This window comes from Podarcis pityusensis (assembly GCF_964106645.2).
Source record: "Podarcis pityusensis genome assembly, chromosome: 4".
Taxonomy (NCBI): Eukaryota; Metazoa; Chordata; class Lepidosauria; order Squamata; family Lacertidae; genus Podarcis; species Podarcis pityusensis.
In genome coordinates, this window is record NC_138027.1 from 14,904,406 (window position 1) to 14,919,952 (window position 15,547).

General features: G+C 41.5%; 1 protein-coding gene across 1 annotated transcript; it reads right to left on the reverse strand.

The window, feature by feature from the left end:
* Positions 1-8: 8 nt before the first annotated feature.
* Positions 9-15,483, reverse strand: CHORDC1 (cysteine and histidine rich domain containing 1). The gene is made up of 11 exons (XM_081002326.1): positions 15,340-15,483; positions 9,273-9,322; positions 8,664-8,720; positions 7,252-7,412; positions 5,459-5,559; positions 5,117-5,175; positions 3,826-3,896; positions 3,602-3,707; positions 2,523-2,642; positions 2,059-2,121; positions 9-1,194 (listed from the first exon to the last, which is right to left on the reverse strand). The coding sequence occupies exons 1-11, from the start codon at positions 15,401-15,403 to the stop codon at positions 1,042-1,044; spliced, it is 1,005 nt and encodes a 334-aa protein (XP_080858452.1). The 5' UTR covers positions 15,404-15,483; the 3' UTR covers positions 9-1,041.
* Positions 15,484-15,547: the final 64 nt, after the last annotated feature.

Sequence of the window (15,547 nt, forward strand, 5' to 3'; positions counted from 1 at the left end):
AAACCAGCTCCAGGTTAACTGTTTATTCCATAAATTTATAAAAAGGTCTGAAGGGATGAGACCTTTAACAAATGTTCTTCATCAACAAAAATTAAACACACATCCATGCAGAGAAAAAAACACTAGGAAAAGAAGTTGGTTTTTGTTTTTGTTTAAAAAAGAACCTTAATTATTTTTTTTAGGTGTTCCAGACACCTACTTTTTCCAGTTTCCCTATACAAATGAAATTAACGGCCACAATATGGAAAAACTCATTTAACTTAACCATTGTTGTATATATATCTTTTTAATCCTCATGCTATAATTTAAAGCGAGTAGTTGCATTATTACACAGAATCAATTCTTTTCAAGGCAAAACAATTAAAAAGCACAGGCCGCTGAAGTGGTGACTTGGCTGAGTAACATTTCAAGCACTGAGTAAATCTTAACACAGTGTGGACCACAATATGAACGTATGTTGATGCTGAACCAGGATGCACGTACAGCTTTGGAATTCTAAAATTAAAAGTCGTGGTCCAGGGTTGATTGCTGCAGCAGCTGCCAAAACTGACAGCTGTATTAGGTCATGAACATTGAGCCTGGCCCTACGCACTGCCAGTAAGCACCCCTGACAGAGTACATACAATATAACACAGCCTTAAGCAAATGAACGGTTGCATAACACTGCCCTACAATAGGGAGGAATAAACAAACAACTTCCTCAGCCCTTTTCTGGTGTTAAAAACAGGGACTTGCCAGGGGGAGAGAATCAGCGAGCAACGGCAGCGCTGAGAAGGTGGCAAAGGGCATCTTCCTCAGGTGCCTGTGGCTATTGGTTCCAACTGCTGCTGCTCACACCCACAACACTTCCATAAGCACCAGCCTTAACCGTCTGGGGAAGATCCAGTACAACAAACAAAACAAACATTGCGCTACTGAAAAGCCTAGAACTACACCCAATCTGGAATGCAACTTTTTTTGTGATTATGCAGAAAATTAAGTTACATTAAAACAGCAAAGTCACCACTTCACCAGGGGCAAAAACTGGCCTCTTCTCAGATTTCAAGCTTGCGCCGCAATTTCTTGCTGCTCTTTTGGTTTTACTTTGGATACTGGGAGTTCCAAGCCTGCCCATAGCATGGGCTCAGCTTTCCTCATTGTGAGCTCAATCTTTGTAGCCGTCATATTTACGTAACTCCTTTTCACATCAATCACCTGGAAGAAGACATGTACATTTCAGTTTACTACTTAACTGCATGCCTGATTAACACTACAGAATTGAGTTTTTTCAGCTTGCTGCTATAAAGTAACTGCTTTTAAAAACAAAGAAGCAAAACCCAGAAAAAATATTGTAACTATTCGTAAGAGAAAATTTAAACATTGCCCTGTGTAACGTAGGACTAGAAAAATTAGCCTAAGTGTAAGGTCTAATGAATACAGATAAACAAATAAGTGCTTCCCCGTTGACACATGTTCCAAGATACAAGTTGCCTCCTATGTTGAACACACACCCCTGACTGTTTTGCGCACAGATTATGCTGCTATCGAGGAAAGAGTGAATTGTTTAAGGGCTGGCATTTACTTAAGAGCATTTTGCTCTAAACCAGATACTTACTAATTCAGTCAAAACTGAAAAGCAGAAAGTTATGTTCAGGAAACTAAGCATAGAACTACAGCAAGACTGAGGAGCAGGAACAGCTTTAATATTACTCATCACAATGCCAGGATTTTTATTTTTACACAAAAGGAGACTATTTTAAATGCCTCAGGTTTGCAATAAATCAGAATACAAAAGGAACAAGGAAAGTGTAGATTTTATGATTTGTATCTTCAACTGCATTGAGATTAGTAGACTATTGAATGAGAGGTATTCTGTAGTTAGCATCTACTTATCCAACTAAGTTATACTCAGAAGTTAGTCATGTCCATTAATTTCAATGGATGAACTCTGAGCAGGACAAATGCAAGATATACATATCTTGTAGTACTTAATCTTGTCACTTAATCCTTCTACAAGTGCCTGGCCGTGATTTTGAACCTGCCTGAAGTTTACTTGAATGCAAATACATATGTACTTACACCCCATAGATTCAGATTCTGATTAAATTCCTTATCACCTTCGAAGACAATATGGATATTTAACTGGAAGAGAAGTAAAAGTTTATGCAGTAGCAGTAGCAGCTAAACATGCAGTATTCATTTCAGCTTGCAATGCTAGAAAGCAGAGAGTTTTCATTCATTCATTCACTCACTCATTCCATAAAATTTATACATTGCTTTATTGTGAAAAAGAAAGAAAAAACAGTAAAATCAAGAAATATTTACAACCCTGCTTTAAAACATACAAGTGGTAAAATGCTAAAACAGGTTAAAATTACCTAAACTTTCTAGGCAACTGAGTAGGCTCGTCTAAACAGGAATGTTTTTAGCAGGCACCGACAAGAGTACAGTGAAGTTTCAAAATGCAGGTGCCACCACACTAAACAATCAATTTGAATTTGGAGTTAAAACGGGAACAATACAGGCCTATTAGGGTAACTCACCACCGTGCTATTTGCTTCTACGTGACTAAGTTCAGGAATGGAATTCTTGGCATAAATAGAAATTGTTACTTCACCTCCAGTTTGATGCCAATCATGCCTGCATGGAACCACTTTTTTCTCCTGTAGGTGATTAAGAGTTAAAGACACAAATCATGGTTTCAACCCATTTGCAAATACTTTCCTTGCTACTTATCTTTTTCCAAAGTACACTGGGCTCTATGGAGGCATAGCCTAAGACTCTTTCCATACCGATTCTTAACAATTCCTTCAATGTCATTGTTATTGCACACCCCCCCCCCCAATGTTCTATGGCTGAAGCCAGAAGCTCACTTTAACAGGATGGAAAGCGAGTCAATGTTTCAGCATTTGTCATCATTGTACAGTATATAGCCTAGGTAAAAGAAAACAAAAACAGAGAAACTGACAGAACCACGTTTCTGAAGAGATCTTTAATTAACTGAGGCACAACTTCTATGTTATAGTTCTATCTGGTTAGTTGCTCCACTAAACTTTGTGCCCTCTGTTTTATTCTGCAAAGTCCAAATACAGTGGTGCCCCGCAAGACGAAATTAATTCGTTCCGCGAGTTTTGTCATCTTGCGATTTTTTTCGTCTTGCGAAGCACGGTGTCGGGAAAGTTTTGGAAAAGCTTCAAAAATCACCAAAGTCTTTAAAAACCTCAAAAAAGGCTACCACACCGCGTTCTATGAGTTGCTCCTCGAAGTCAAGTCGCAACTGTATTAACGGTGTTAAGAAAAAGGAAACAAACTTGCAAGACGTTTCCGTCTTGCGAAGCAAGCCCATAGGGAAAATCGTCTTGCGAAGCAGCTCAAAAAACAAAAAACCCTTTCGTCTAGCGAGTTTTTTTGTCTTGCGAGGCATTCGTCTTGCGAGGTACCACTGTATTGTCATCTCACTGCATTCAAGTCGTTGTTGTAAAGTACAAGTTGATTGACCAATGATGGAAAAAGAAATATTCAAAGTTTCATACACAAGTCAGTCTATCCAAGCAGGTGTATTAATGTTTAGCAACACAGGTAAGAATAGTAAGCTATTAATAACACAGCCCTTGCTACTTACAGCATCCTTCTTAATCCATGCATGTATTCCTGTTGCACAACCCTCTTGAGACAAGAAAGTATTGAAGTCTGATGTTTTCCTCTTGCAGCAACTCCAGTATTTCATCCTGTGTATTAAGATTTAAAGACTCATATAAACAACTGCAACAAAACTAATCTCAAGTTTCATTGTGCCTAGCTAGCGGATGGTTAACAGAGAAGTCGAGGAAGACACATACTACTAACCCTTCATGGAATATAGGGACACCTGCGTGGTATGTACATGTTTCTTCCATGCTGTGTGGTCCTTCAAATGTCTAAGGGAAATAATAATAACAGACAAATAACGTTTTACTAGTCATTGCATTAGATTATCGCTTTACAGCTTCCACCCAACAGCTGAGGTAGCCGCTTACAGTGCAATCCCAAGCACATCTGCTCAAAAAGTCTATAGAATTCAATGGAGCTTACTCCCAGGTAGGTAAATTTAGGACTGCGGTTGTATCAAGTAGAAGCTCGGTTTCCTCCGGTTGACTGGTCCAATCAGTGCCAAAGCATTCATTTGGGGATCTAAGTAGAAACTTGTAACAATGCCCCCCACCTCCCACGTGACCCATAACATGACCCATCCCATCCATGCAACCTTTTGAGTCATGAAAGAGATTTCTCCTTTAATTCTAAAATTACGCTTTTAACATTTCTGAAACTACACCATGGCACCATAGCCCACAATGGGACTCTTCTGCCATGCTCTCAACTCCCTCTATTTTTGTGCTATTTTTGTTTTAACATCTAAGCCTGAAGAATATAGTCTTACAACGCTTGCTGACTATTTCGTAACTTTTTAATTGGACCTAGGAAAATCTCTAATATTAATATGCCTGGGGTTTCCTTTCCTATCCTAAAAGGTTGTACTGTGTTATGATTGTTTTTAAATTGATTAAATTTTTTTTGCATGCTGTTAATTTTGTTGAAAGTTGCCAGGAGGCTGACTGATGTTACATGACTAAACTAAATTAATAATAAATGATTTTCTGAACAGTCTCTGAAAGCCATAAATGTTTACATGTGCCAGTGCTGACCAAACACATCACAAAATTCTGATGGAAGTGTAACGCAGAAGCTTACACAATACTTTATAACTGTAAAAGAAATGAGTAACAGCTCACATTCTTGGCAGTGCAAAAACACGTGCCCATACAAATATCCCTCACCTGTATTCAAGAACTATATGCTACAATAATTACTGGTGCGTGCCAAGAGACATCATGCAATATTGGGTGATGTGATCTGTACAGAAGTGACAGCTTACTGATTGGTTTTATTTGTAAAGATATTTTTATACCGCTATACATAAAATAAATCAAAGGAACTAACAACATACATACATACATATATACAATAAATCTAAAATCCAAGACCACCTAATTCCCTGCATAAGCTTGGCAGCAAAGAAAAGTTCTCAGAAACTTACAAAAGGATGGGGAACTAAGGGGGTTTGAAGTGTGGCACATTTCCATAACATTGAGAAATTTACCTTTTTACAGCCTGCATTTTTACATGGAGTCCCAATCTTTATCTCATCACTATCATCCTCTGTAAAACAGGAATAGTTTGCTTTATAAGTCTGAAGAATTCACTTTTCTTCTAAAGAAATGAGCAGAACTCAAGCATATAGGAGAATACAAATGACATTTTCTACCCAAGATGTTTATCTTTCAGGAACCGTCTGCTATACAGACAGGATACTTCCATGTTCAGTGCTCTGAACTCCAAGGAGGGGTTCAATAATAATAGCAATAGATTCACTGAACCTATCTAGCACTGAGCTACAACACACTCAATTAGGTAAAAACATGAACCCTATCAAGCTATATACCTTTTTTTATTTCATTTCCCGATGACAGCTTTAGCTTCTCTAATGCTTGCTTCAAGGAAGCAGATACTTTCAGCTCCAAGCAACTCATCGGCTCATCTGGGCTAAAGAAAGCAGAGGCAATAAGTTGGGTTACTTTTTAACGTGACAAAAGCAATTCGTTTCAAAATACTTATGAAGTCTTCTAGAACACTGGTATTTTACAGGTGCATTAGGACAGATAAATAGGCTGCAGCCTGACCCAAGGTAGTTTGCACCAGCATGCGCACATAAGTGGTGTATAAATACAGTGGTACCTTGACTAAAGTCCAGTCTATTCTAAGTCCGTTTTGGACTAAGTCCAATTGCAACCCAGAAATGAGTACTCCGGGTTCAGTCATTTTTTTGATATAAGTCGGGCCCGGCTGCTGTTTAAGGGGTCGCTTTTCAATGTCTGGTTCCTGTTGAGTGTGTTTCGTTTGTTAATTGAGTCCCTCGCTGCTAATCAGAGGCTTCCTCTTGAGTCGGCCAGCTGTTGAGTCTTGAGCATCCACGCAACACAGAGATGATACTTGGAGGTTTAGTTTTTCCTTTTTCCTTTTTTGCATTTTGGTTTGTGCGGCTTTTTCGGTTTTTTGACTGCGACTTCGTTTTATGGGACTGACCTGTGACTGTGGCTTGTGATTTCGTTTTTGTGACTTGTTTTTGTGACTGTGGGGAACCCAGTTCAGCTACTGGCTGATTGTGTGACTGCAGAAATGGATAAAAGTCCCCCATTCAAACAATGACTATCGTCAGTGCACGTAAGGAAAAAAATTAATGTTAATTTTTTTCCATCTACAATACTGTGTTATTTATTTTACAGTACAGTACATTATTATTGCCTTTTATGGATCAATGGTCCAGTTAGACAGTAAAATTTGTGTTAAATTGCTGGGTTGTTGGGGTTTTTTTGGGGGGGGGGGTTCATTGTCTAGAACAGATCAATCCATTTTCAATTACTTTCTATGGGAAAGCACACCTTGTTTTAAGTCCGCTTTGTTTTAAGACCGGACTTCCGGAACTGATTACGGTCTTAAATCAAGTTACCACTGTAAATGAAAAAACAGGAATTATAATTTGGATCTGACTAAAGGTGTACCCAGGGTCTGAAAAGGTTGAAAAGTACTTTTCTGGAATTTTCATTGAGAACTTTCATATGAACACAGTAAGCTACCTTATAGCAGCTTGTATGACTGGCCCCTCAAGCCCAATACTGTCTAGCCTGACAAGGAGTGGCTCTCCAGTACCTTTCGCACTCTTGCCTCCAGGTCCTTTAACTGGAGGTGCCTGGGATAGAATGGGAACTTCCATTATGAAAAGCTTATGCTTATTCGGTAAGCTATAGTTGTTCTCTTTCCATTTCCCATGACTTTCATCCGTGCAAAATCTAAAAACAGCAAACCAATTTCAGTCCCAGAGAAGAGGAATAAGCCCCAAGACCCAGCAGGGATGCTCAGGCTCTGGAGGAAGAGAAATGGCTCTGCTGTCCTATACATTGTTTAAAGAAGCTCTGCCATCTGACCCAAGAGTTTCATCACTACTGGATGCATACTATTCCCCCCAGAGACAAGAAGCGCTTTTTCCCTTTGCCTGATATTTGGTCACAGAAACAAGGCACCTTCTGACTGCATCCTGAAGCTGCTCAACTGCAAAATATACACATAAAGCAGGTTTTAACATTATATATCCACTCCCAAAACGCTGGAAAATGGGGCATATATATGTAAGATAGATAGATAGTAATTTGGCACAAATGCCCGCTCTCAGGACAATACCTTGGCCTCTGTATTGCTTCCACAGGCTTTGGTGCCTGAATTATGTGTTCTTGAAATTTAGGCTTCAGGTCAGCTAACTCCTTTCGCTCAGAGGTAGTTTTGACTTCAGGTTTGACAGGTTCAGGGGGCTTCTCACTATTATGGAAGCCCTTTGTACAGCCCTGATAACAACAACAACAACAACAACAACGTTATTATTTATACCCCGCCCATCTGGCTGGGTTTCCCAAGCCACTCTGGGCAGCTTATAGCACATAAAAACATGTATGTATACTAGTACAGTACCTAATGTTGACTGCATATTCAGCTCTAACAATGCAATTTTCTTAAGCTAATTCTGCCACTTCAGCGCTTAATATTTAGAAGTAAATACTAGGGTTAAGTACAAACATTCAGATCAACTTCCTCCCATCAGTTTCTCAAATGCAGCAACCTACCGTCTTTTACGTTATTACATGCAGGTCTGTGCAGGGGGCAGTGCAGAGAGGTACACTCGCCCCAAGCCTCAGAGGGCTAAGCTGGCCGGAGGACCTGTCTGATTTACACCAGGAACAAGACTCCTGCCCCGTGCCTCAGACAAGCTCAGCACAGCCCTGCACACACACTTGGTTTTATGGGTCTTCCATACTTATTGGAATCATAAAAAGTAATAGCAGATTCAATTATTCCACTGTCAATCATTATCTAGCCCAAACAGTAGCATTCATGTGTAAGAGGGAAGCAGCAGGTTCAGGGAAGCACAACAAAATATTTAGGGAAAAACCCAAAGAGCCTAGTGAGGACTAAGAATGTACGGTGACCTTGGAACAGAATGTTAGGGAGAGAAATGAAATGGAGTAACCTGGAAAATGGCATGGCTGGCACACACACTGCACACACTACAACTTTTGATTCGGGCCTCACTTTTATAATCAAAATGTCAAGAAATAATTGAAACACCTGCAGAGAAGACACACACTTTCTTCACTTGAAGGCAGCTGATTTGAACACTCCATGTCAGTGGCAAACAGTTGTACAACATCTACAGGTGAAGCTACAAGCAAATGCAGGTTTTTAGAACCTGATTTTTCTAAGTGTGTCTAGGGCAACCTGTGGCCCTAATGTTGTTGACTACAGTCTAAGCCAGGCATAGGCAAACTCGGCCCTCCAGATGTTTTTGGCCTACAACTCCCATCATCCCTAGCTAACAGGACCAGTGGTCAGGGATGGTGGGAGTTGTAGTCCCAAAAACATCTGGAGGGCCGAGTTTGCCTATGCCTGGTCTAAGCTAAAATGTGAGCCAGAGTCTAGCAACAACTGGAAGGCCACATGTTGCCCATTCCTGTTCTAAGGGATTCCCACCCCCTCAAATGAGCAACTTTCAATTTTCCATTTGTAGTAAAATACAACCATTACAAATTATTAATACATACCGCAATGCTTAAGAAGTCAGAAAAGTCTGTGGTCCTTCTTTTACAGCATGACCAGCCCTGCAAGATACAAGCCATGAATTTACCATCTTAATATCAAAAGGAGAAATTTCACCTAAGGAGAAAAAAGTGAATGTTTCCCCAATGTGAGATAACAAAGCTACACGAAAAGACCATAAATTATTCAACAGCTGGTACAGCAATGTAGGGCCCAATCTTTCAAAATCCCAAGACATTTTATTTTTAGATAAAGTGATAATCATCACTTTGTTAAAAAGCAATCAAAACTTACTAAACATTCCAATCCAGCAATACGCAATAACAAGTGTCACCAACATACTTTGGGAGAGATGTACTGTAGCATAAGGTTCAATAGAGACCTGGAACGTGTTTAACACAATGCATTCAAGTGATCACTGCTGCCTGGAACAGCATATGTTTCTATAATAACTAAACAGGGTAAATCTTTTATTTCAAGAAAAAAAGTGGGCATTCCACCAAACTCAAGCAGATTGATACATCAAAGGTCACGAAGGGAATTGAAATATTGCCATGAGCATGATTTAGTTGAAGTTTTGGAAAGCTTTTAAACAATTATGTTTGTACACCTACTTTAAGAGCATCGTGAAAGACTGGCACTCCTGGGTGATAGGTACAGGACTCTAAAAGAAGGAGAAAAAAGAAGGATTAGCAGAGGACAGCAGAGATACCACCCCTAAAGCTACAGGTTATATTTAGCAAAGTAAGTTAATCAGTCTTGTGATTGCTGTCAATATTTTCATATTCATTAAGGCTCAATATCATGTAGCAGCACACTGAACACTTTTTCAGTTGGAAACAGAACACAGAATTCAGGAAACACAAGCGGTTGTTACAAAATACTCCCTTTGGACGTTTGTGTGCTTTCTTCGATGACATGTTATCTATAAAATCCAGAAATGAATTGAGGCATAAAATTAAATATACATTTTAATAAGTAGAAATACGCAGCCTAAACTATTAGGTGGATTTGTAGTTGGGTTGAATGACCAAATCCAAAGAGTGCTCATTAATGGTTCCTCACCATCCTTGAAAAAAGGGACAAGTGGAGTGCCACAGGATTCTGCCCTGGGCCTGCTGTTGTTCAGCATCTTTATGAATTAATTGGATGAAGGAATTGAGGAGATGCTCAATTCTGCCGATGACACCAAACTGGGGGTAGGGGATGGGTGGACAGGTAGCCAATACTGCTGAATACTGAACTGGTTTCAATATGACCTTAACAGATTGGAGAACTGGGCCCAAACTAACAAAATGAATTTCATGGGACAAATACAAGGTTTTAAACTTAGGCCGAAAGAACCAGCAGCACAAATAGCAGACCACAATATGAACATGAATCAACAATGTGAAGCTACAGGGGGGAATGCTAACGCTACTCTAGGCTGCAACAACAGAAGTATAGTGTCAAGGGAAGTAATTGTACCACTCTATTCTGCCTTGGTCAGACCACACCTGGAATACTGTGTCCAGTTCTGGACTCCACAATTTAAGGAGGATACTGACAATCTGGAATGTGTATAGAAGAGGGCAACCAAGATGATCAAGGGTCTGGAAACCAAGTTTTATGAGGAATGGTTGAGGGAATTAGGTATGATTACCCTATTAAGAAGGAGATAGGATAGCTTCAAATATCTAAAGGGCTGTCACATGGAAGATGGAGCAACTTCTCCTACTCTGGAAGGTAGGACCTGAACAAATGGCTTCAAGTTATAAGAATGGAGATTCCAACTAAACATCAGGAAGAACTTTCTGAAGGTAAGAGCTGTTAGATAGTGGAAGGACTCTTCCAGGATGTGGTGGACACTCCATCACTAGAGGTTTTAAGGAGAGGTTAAATTACCATCTGCCATGGATGCTTCAGTTGAGATCCCTGCATTGAAGGGGGCTGGACTAGATGAGACCCCCAGGATCCCTTCCAACTCTATAATTATATGATTCTATGACCCAGTTCCACTGGCACTGCCTATATCACATACAATTGAAACATGAATACCATACAAGAAAGAGGTCACGGCTAGGATTCAAGTAGAGTGTTTTGGACTTGTATTTCTTTAAGCACTCTACTTGTAACTGATGGGGATTTCAAAGGAGAAGGGCATTTAAAAGATGAGATCCTACCAGGTGTGCCCAAATCATTTGACATGCCTAAAGTAGGTCTTTGGATTCCAGCTTAAGTGTTTGCAATGGACTCATGTACCACTTCCTAAGCGTGCAAGCAAGTTTCAAGGAGCTACATAACACTTTTCCAGAACAAGTAACCAAATAAACATAGGGCAGTTTTGAAACCCACAATTTATATATAAAGTTCCACAATCCAACACCAAAATACTTGCCTGAAATGTCTAGGCAAAGCATACTTTGTGGAGTGAGGAGAAAGAGGAAATGGACTGTCTCTCTCTTTCTTACCTGTTAGTCATTTCTTACCCCACCCCCTTGCAGGATTTGCATCCTGAAAAGTGGGATGTAAGTAATTATAAATAAGAACTTGTGCCCACTATCCAGGCAGTAGTAGTTCAGGTACAGTTCAGGTGATGCACGGCAAGCACTTATTCCTCAACAGGAAACACAATACAGCATCTCAACTTCACATGAAAGTAAGGCACCTTAAACATTAAGTTTCTATTCCAGCGAAACACCTGACATATCCAGACCTTTCCCCATCCAAGAAGTAGACTACTTCAGAAGCAGTCTGCTGATACAATTAAAAATCTTCCACAGTCTAACTTCAACATATCGTTCTTCCTAAGCTTGCCAGTCAAACAAAAGTAATAACAGAATCTTTTACTAATGACAATATATTCATATGATGCCTTTCTCACCATCCAGACCACAATGTAATACCAGCTTAGTGGATACAGATCTGCTGTCTTAGCAGCAGGACCAGATGAGTTACTAAATGCCAGAATACTAGTGAAAAACGGGCATTATTTGCTTTCTGGAACTCATATAAATTGTGAAGCCATTCTGACAGCAGAATCCCCATGCTTAGCATAATATATACCGGTAAATTCAGAAGAAGTCGAAATGCCAGTTCTATTATATACTTGTTCCAAATAAGAATCATTAACTTGCTTACAGTTCTATCATACGTAGCACAGACCCAGTTGCTTCCAAGTTCAAGACGTCTTATCCTGTTATGATAAACAGTATGCGCAGTGCAATCAAACCTCAAAACATTAAATATAATATAAAATAAATTAAGCAGCATTTTTTTTTACAATACTGAACATGCTACTGACATTCTTAGTCCTAACACTGAGCTCTTTGAAGTGAAAAAGTTGTTACTGATCAGTATCTACAGTAGAACATCTGAATTACTATGGGTGTACCAGTCTAGATGGAAAAAATAAGCAAATTGCAGGTGCCACACATGTAATTATTCTAATGACTAACAGGAGTCTCAAAGGTGCTGAGAATTGCAAAGATGAAATGTTTGGATTTCTTCACAGTGGGACCACATTCATATCCACACTCAACTCTTCCTTCTTCTGCTCTTTTCAGTAATGCCAGATCACTTATGTCAGGCGTGGTTACCTTTCACCCACCAGTAGTTGCAATAACTCCCATTGGCCCCAGCAAGCATGGCCAATGGCCAGGGATAATGGGAGTTGTAGTGCAGCAACATCTAGAGCAGGGATCAACAAACTTTTTCAGCCGGGGGCTGGTCCACTGTCCCTCAGACCTTGTGGGGGGCCAGACTGTACTTTTTCTTGGGGGGGGGGACGAATTCCTATGCCCCACAAATAACCCAGAGATGCATTTTCAATAAAAGCACACATTGTACTCATGTAAAAACACCAGGCAGGCCCCACAAATAACCCAGAGATGCATTTTCAATAAAAGGACACATTCTACTCATGTAAAAACACGCTGATTTCTGGATCGTCCGTGGGCTGGATTTAGAAGGCAATTGGGCCGGATCCGGCCCCCGGGCCTTAGTTTGCCTACCCATGATCCAGAGGGCCAAAGATTCCCTACACCTGATTTACACAGCTCCACCCTGCTTCAAAACCACTCCTTACATGAAGTCACTAGTTTCAACTTCTCAGTCCTCATTCCCCACTAAAGGAGCCCATATGTGTAACTGCATTTACTTGCAGTCACCCTGTCATTCGTCCATTCCTCCCTCTCCACTAGTTTATTATGGTTGCCCCCTCTTACTTCATTGTTCCCACCCGCTAGACCAAATTTACAGTTTAAGCTTGTCATGGTAAGATCATAGAATCAGATTTGGAGGCTAGGTGGGTTGTAAGCCCTCTGGCCCACCCACCTCCCTGCTCAATTCAGGAAGTATGGAGTACTGTATGTGTTTCGCTATGTTAGTATAATGCCATATTGTGATACCACCTCTCAGGGTTGTATGCTGTAAGTTTCCAGGGTGAAATCATAGATCTGTTATTTTTAAAACACCACTTGAACGGCACTCCCCCGCTTGCACCCCAGGACTCTGCATTCTGCATGGGCATTTGTATCACATGTGCTACTAAGGCTCATCTCCCAAGATAACTTAATGTTGCTTTGTAACTCAAGACCAGTATCAGTGCATGGCAACAAAACATGATGTTCCCAAAACAAGCACAAAACATTATCCATGCCAGGAGAGGACAAAACAACTGATGCAGGGTCTTCTCTATTGTTGACTTAAAGCCCTCAGAAACTATCCTGTTCCCACGGAAGTATTTGAACAATGTTGCTGATAAGCAGCACAGAGCACCTGCTGTATCTTAGTTCAACCTATGTGATATGGGAGAGGAGGAACACATTATTCTAATACAATTTAGTGTCAAACAAGTATTTCTTCTATAGGTCTTTTACACATACATTTGTTACATTTATAACCACGATGCTATGGGGAAAGAAGAGTGTGCAAGTTGTACATAAACAAACACACTTTCCAAGTAGCCCTATCACTATACAGTATTAGGAAAAAATCCAAAAGAGATACAATACAGTGGTACCTCTGGTTACAAATTTAATTCGTTTCAGAGGTCCGTTCTTAACCTGAGGTACCACTTTAGCTAATGGGGCCTCCCGCTGCTGCCGCGCCACCGCCGCACGATTTCTGTTCTCATCCTGGGGTAAAGTTCTTAACCCAAGGTACTACTTCCGGGTTAGCGGAGTCTGTAACCCGAAGTGTTTGTAAGCAGTCAGTGCAGATGATACTGAGCTAAATGGCCCAATCGTCTGTTCCAATTTAAGGCAGCTTCCTATGCTCCATGGTCACCCAATGAGCTTCATAATAATAATAATAATAATAATAATAATTTATTATTTATATGCCGCCCATCTGACTGGGTTGCCCCAGGCACTCTGGGAGGTGATGACGAGGGGAGAAGCTGACCCTGGATCGGCCTGGTCCTAACAGGACACTCAATTTCCCCTCATTCCTGGGCTGCCGCTCATGCTGGCCAGGACTAACAGGAGCTGGGATTCCAGCCTGGCCATGGAGGGTGAGGACTCATCAGGTTGTGGGTTGGGGGGGGGGAGAGAGACAAAGACTCCTCTAAACACTTGTTTTGATGGTAGAATCAAGGGAAGGGAAGGAATGCATGTAGGCCACCTTGAGCTCCTTGGAGAAAAGCTAGGATATGAACAAAACACATATCTATAAAGTATAGAATAGGGGGTGAGGACATGCATAGGTGCATGAGGCTGCAACACTCCCTTGCATGGCCTCAGGCCTGTCACTCCTCTCTCCCTCTCTCTTAGCCTGGCCCACCTCACGGGGTTGTTGTGAGTATGAAATCAAGGGGGGGGGGGAGATCTGTGTAGCCCCCAACCTTGAGCTCCTTAAAGATAATATGTAACAGAATACAACACACACACATATATACAGTATATGGGATGAAGACACACGTGTGTAGGGAAAGAGAGCGAGACTGCTCTAACCACCACACCACACTCCCCTGAATGACCTTAGGCCAGTCAAGAGGGGGGAGCTCTGCATAGCCCCCCCCAGCTCCTTAGAGAATAATATATAATACAATATAAACACACTCACACAGAGTATATGCAACGGGATGAGGATGTGTGTAGGGAGAGAGCGCGAGACTGCTCTAACCACTAGGCCACACTCCCTCGCATGGCCTCAGGCCAGTCACTCCTCTCTCTCTCTCTCTCTCAGGCTGGCCCACCTCACGGGGTTGTTGTGAGTATGAAATCAAGGGGGGGGGGGAGATCTGTGTAGCCCCCAACCTTGAGCTCTTTAGAGAAAAGATAATATATAACAGAATACAACACACACACACATACATATACACACAACGGGATGAAGACACACGTTGTGTGTAGGGAGAGAGAGAGCAAGACTGCTCTAACCACCACACCACACTCCCCTGAATGAACTTAGGCCAGTCAAGAGGGGGGAGCTCTGCATAGCCCCCCCCAGCTCCTTAGAGAATAATATATAATACAATATAAACACACACACACAGTATATGCAACGGGATGAGGACGTGTGTAGGGAGATAGAGCGAGACTGCTCTAACCACTAGGCCACACTCCCTCGCATGGCAACTCTCTCTCTCCACCCCCCTCTCTCAGCCTGGCCTACCTCACGGGGGGGTTGTGAGGGCGGAGTGGAGAGCAGAAAAGCGAATATACCATTGTAATAGAATAATATCCTATTATTCCTCACCGTCCACGTTGGCCTCGGGGTCGAAGCGCTGCCCGCAGCCCCGGTTGTAGCACAGCAGAGCCATGGCCGAGAAGCGACGAGGAAGGAGCCGGCGGTTGCGAGCGGCGAGGGAGCCGAGGAGAAGCCGCCGCTGAGCTGACGGGAAAGGAAGAGGCTCTCGCGCGCTCTTTCCGGAAAAAGCCGGGCGGAAGCTTCGGCGCGGGAGGCG

Excerpts from the sequence above, each read along its gene's own strand:
- CHORDC1 (XM_081002326.1), bottom strand. The coding sequence starts at position 15,403 with ATGGCTCTGCTGTGCTACAACCGGGGCTGCGGGCAGCGCTTCGACCCC. Across the intron at positions 8,721-9,272 it reads TCTTTCACGATGCTCTTAAA|GGCTGGTCATGCTGTAAAAG; the intron begins GTAGGTGTACAA and ends TGTATCTTGCAG. Across the intron at positions 7,413-8,663 it reads CTGACTTCTTAAGCATTGCG|GGCTGTACAAAGGGCTTCCA; the intron begins GTATGTATTAAT and ends TGTTGTTATCAG.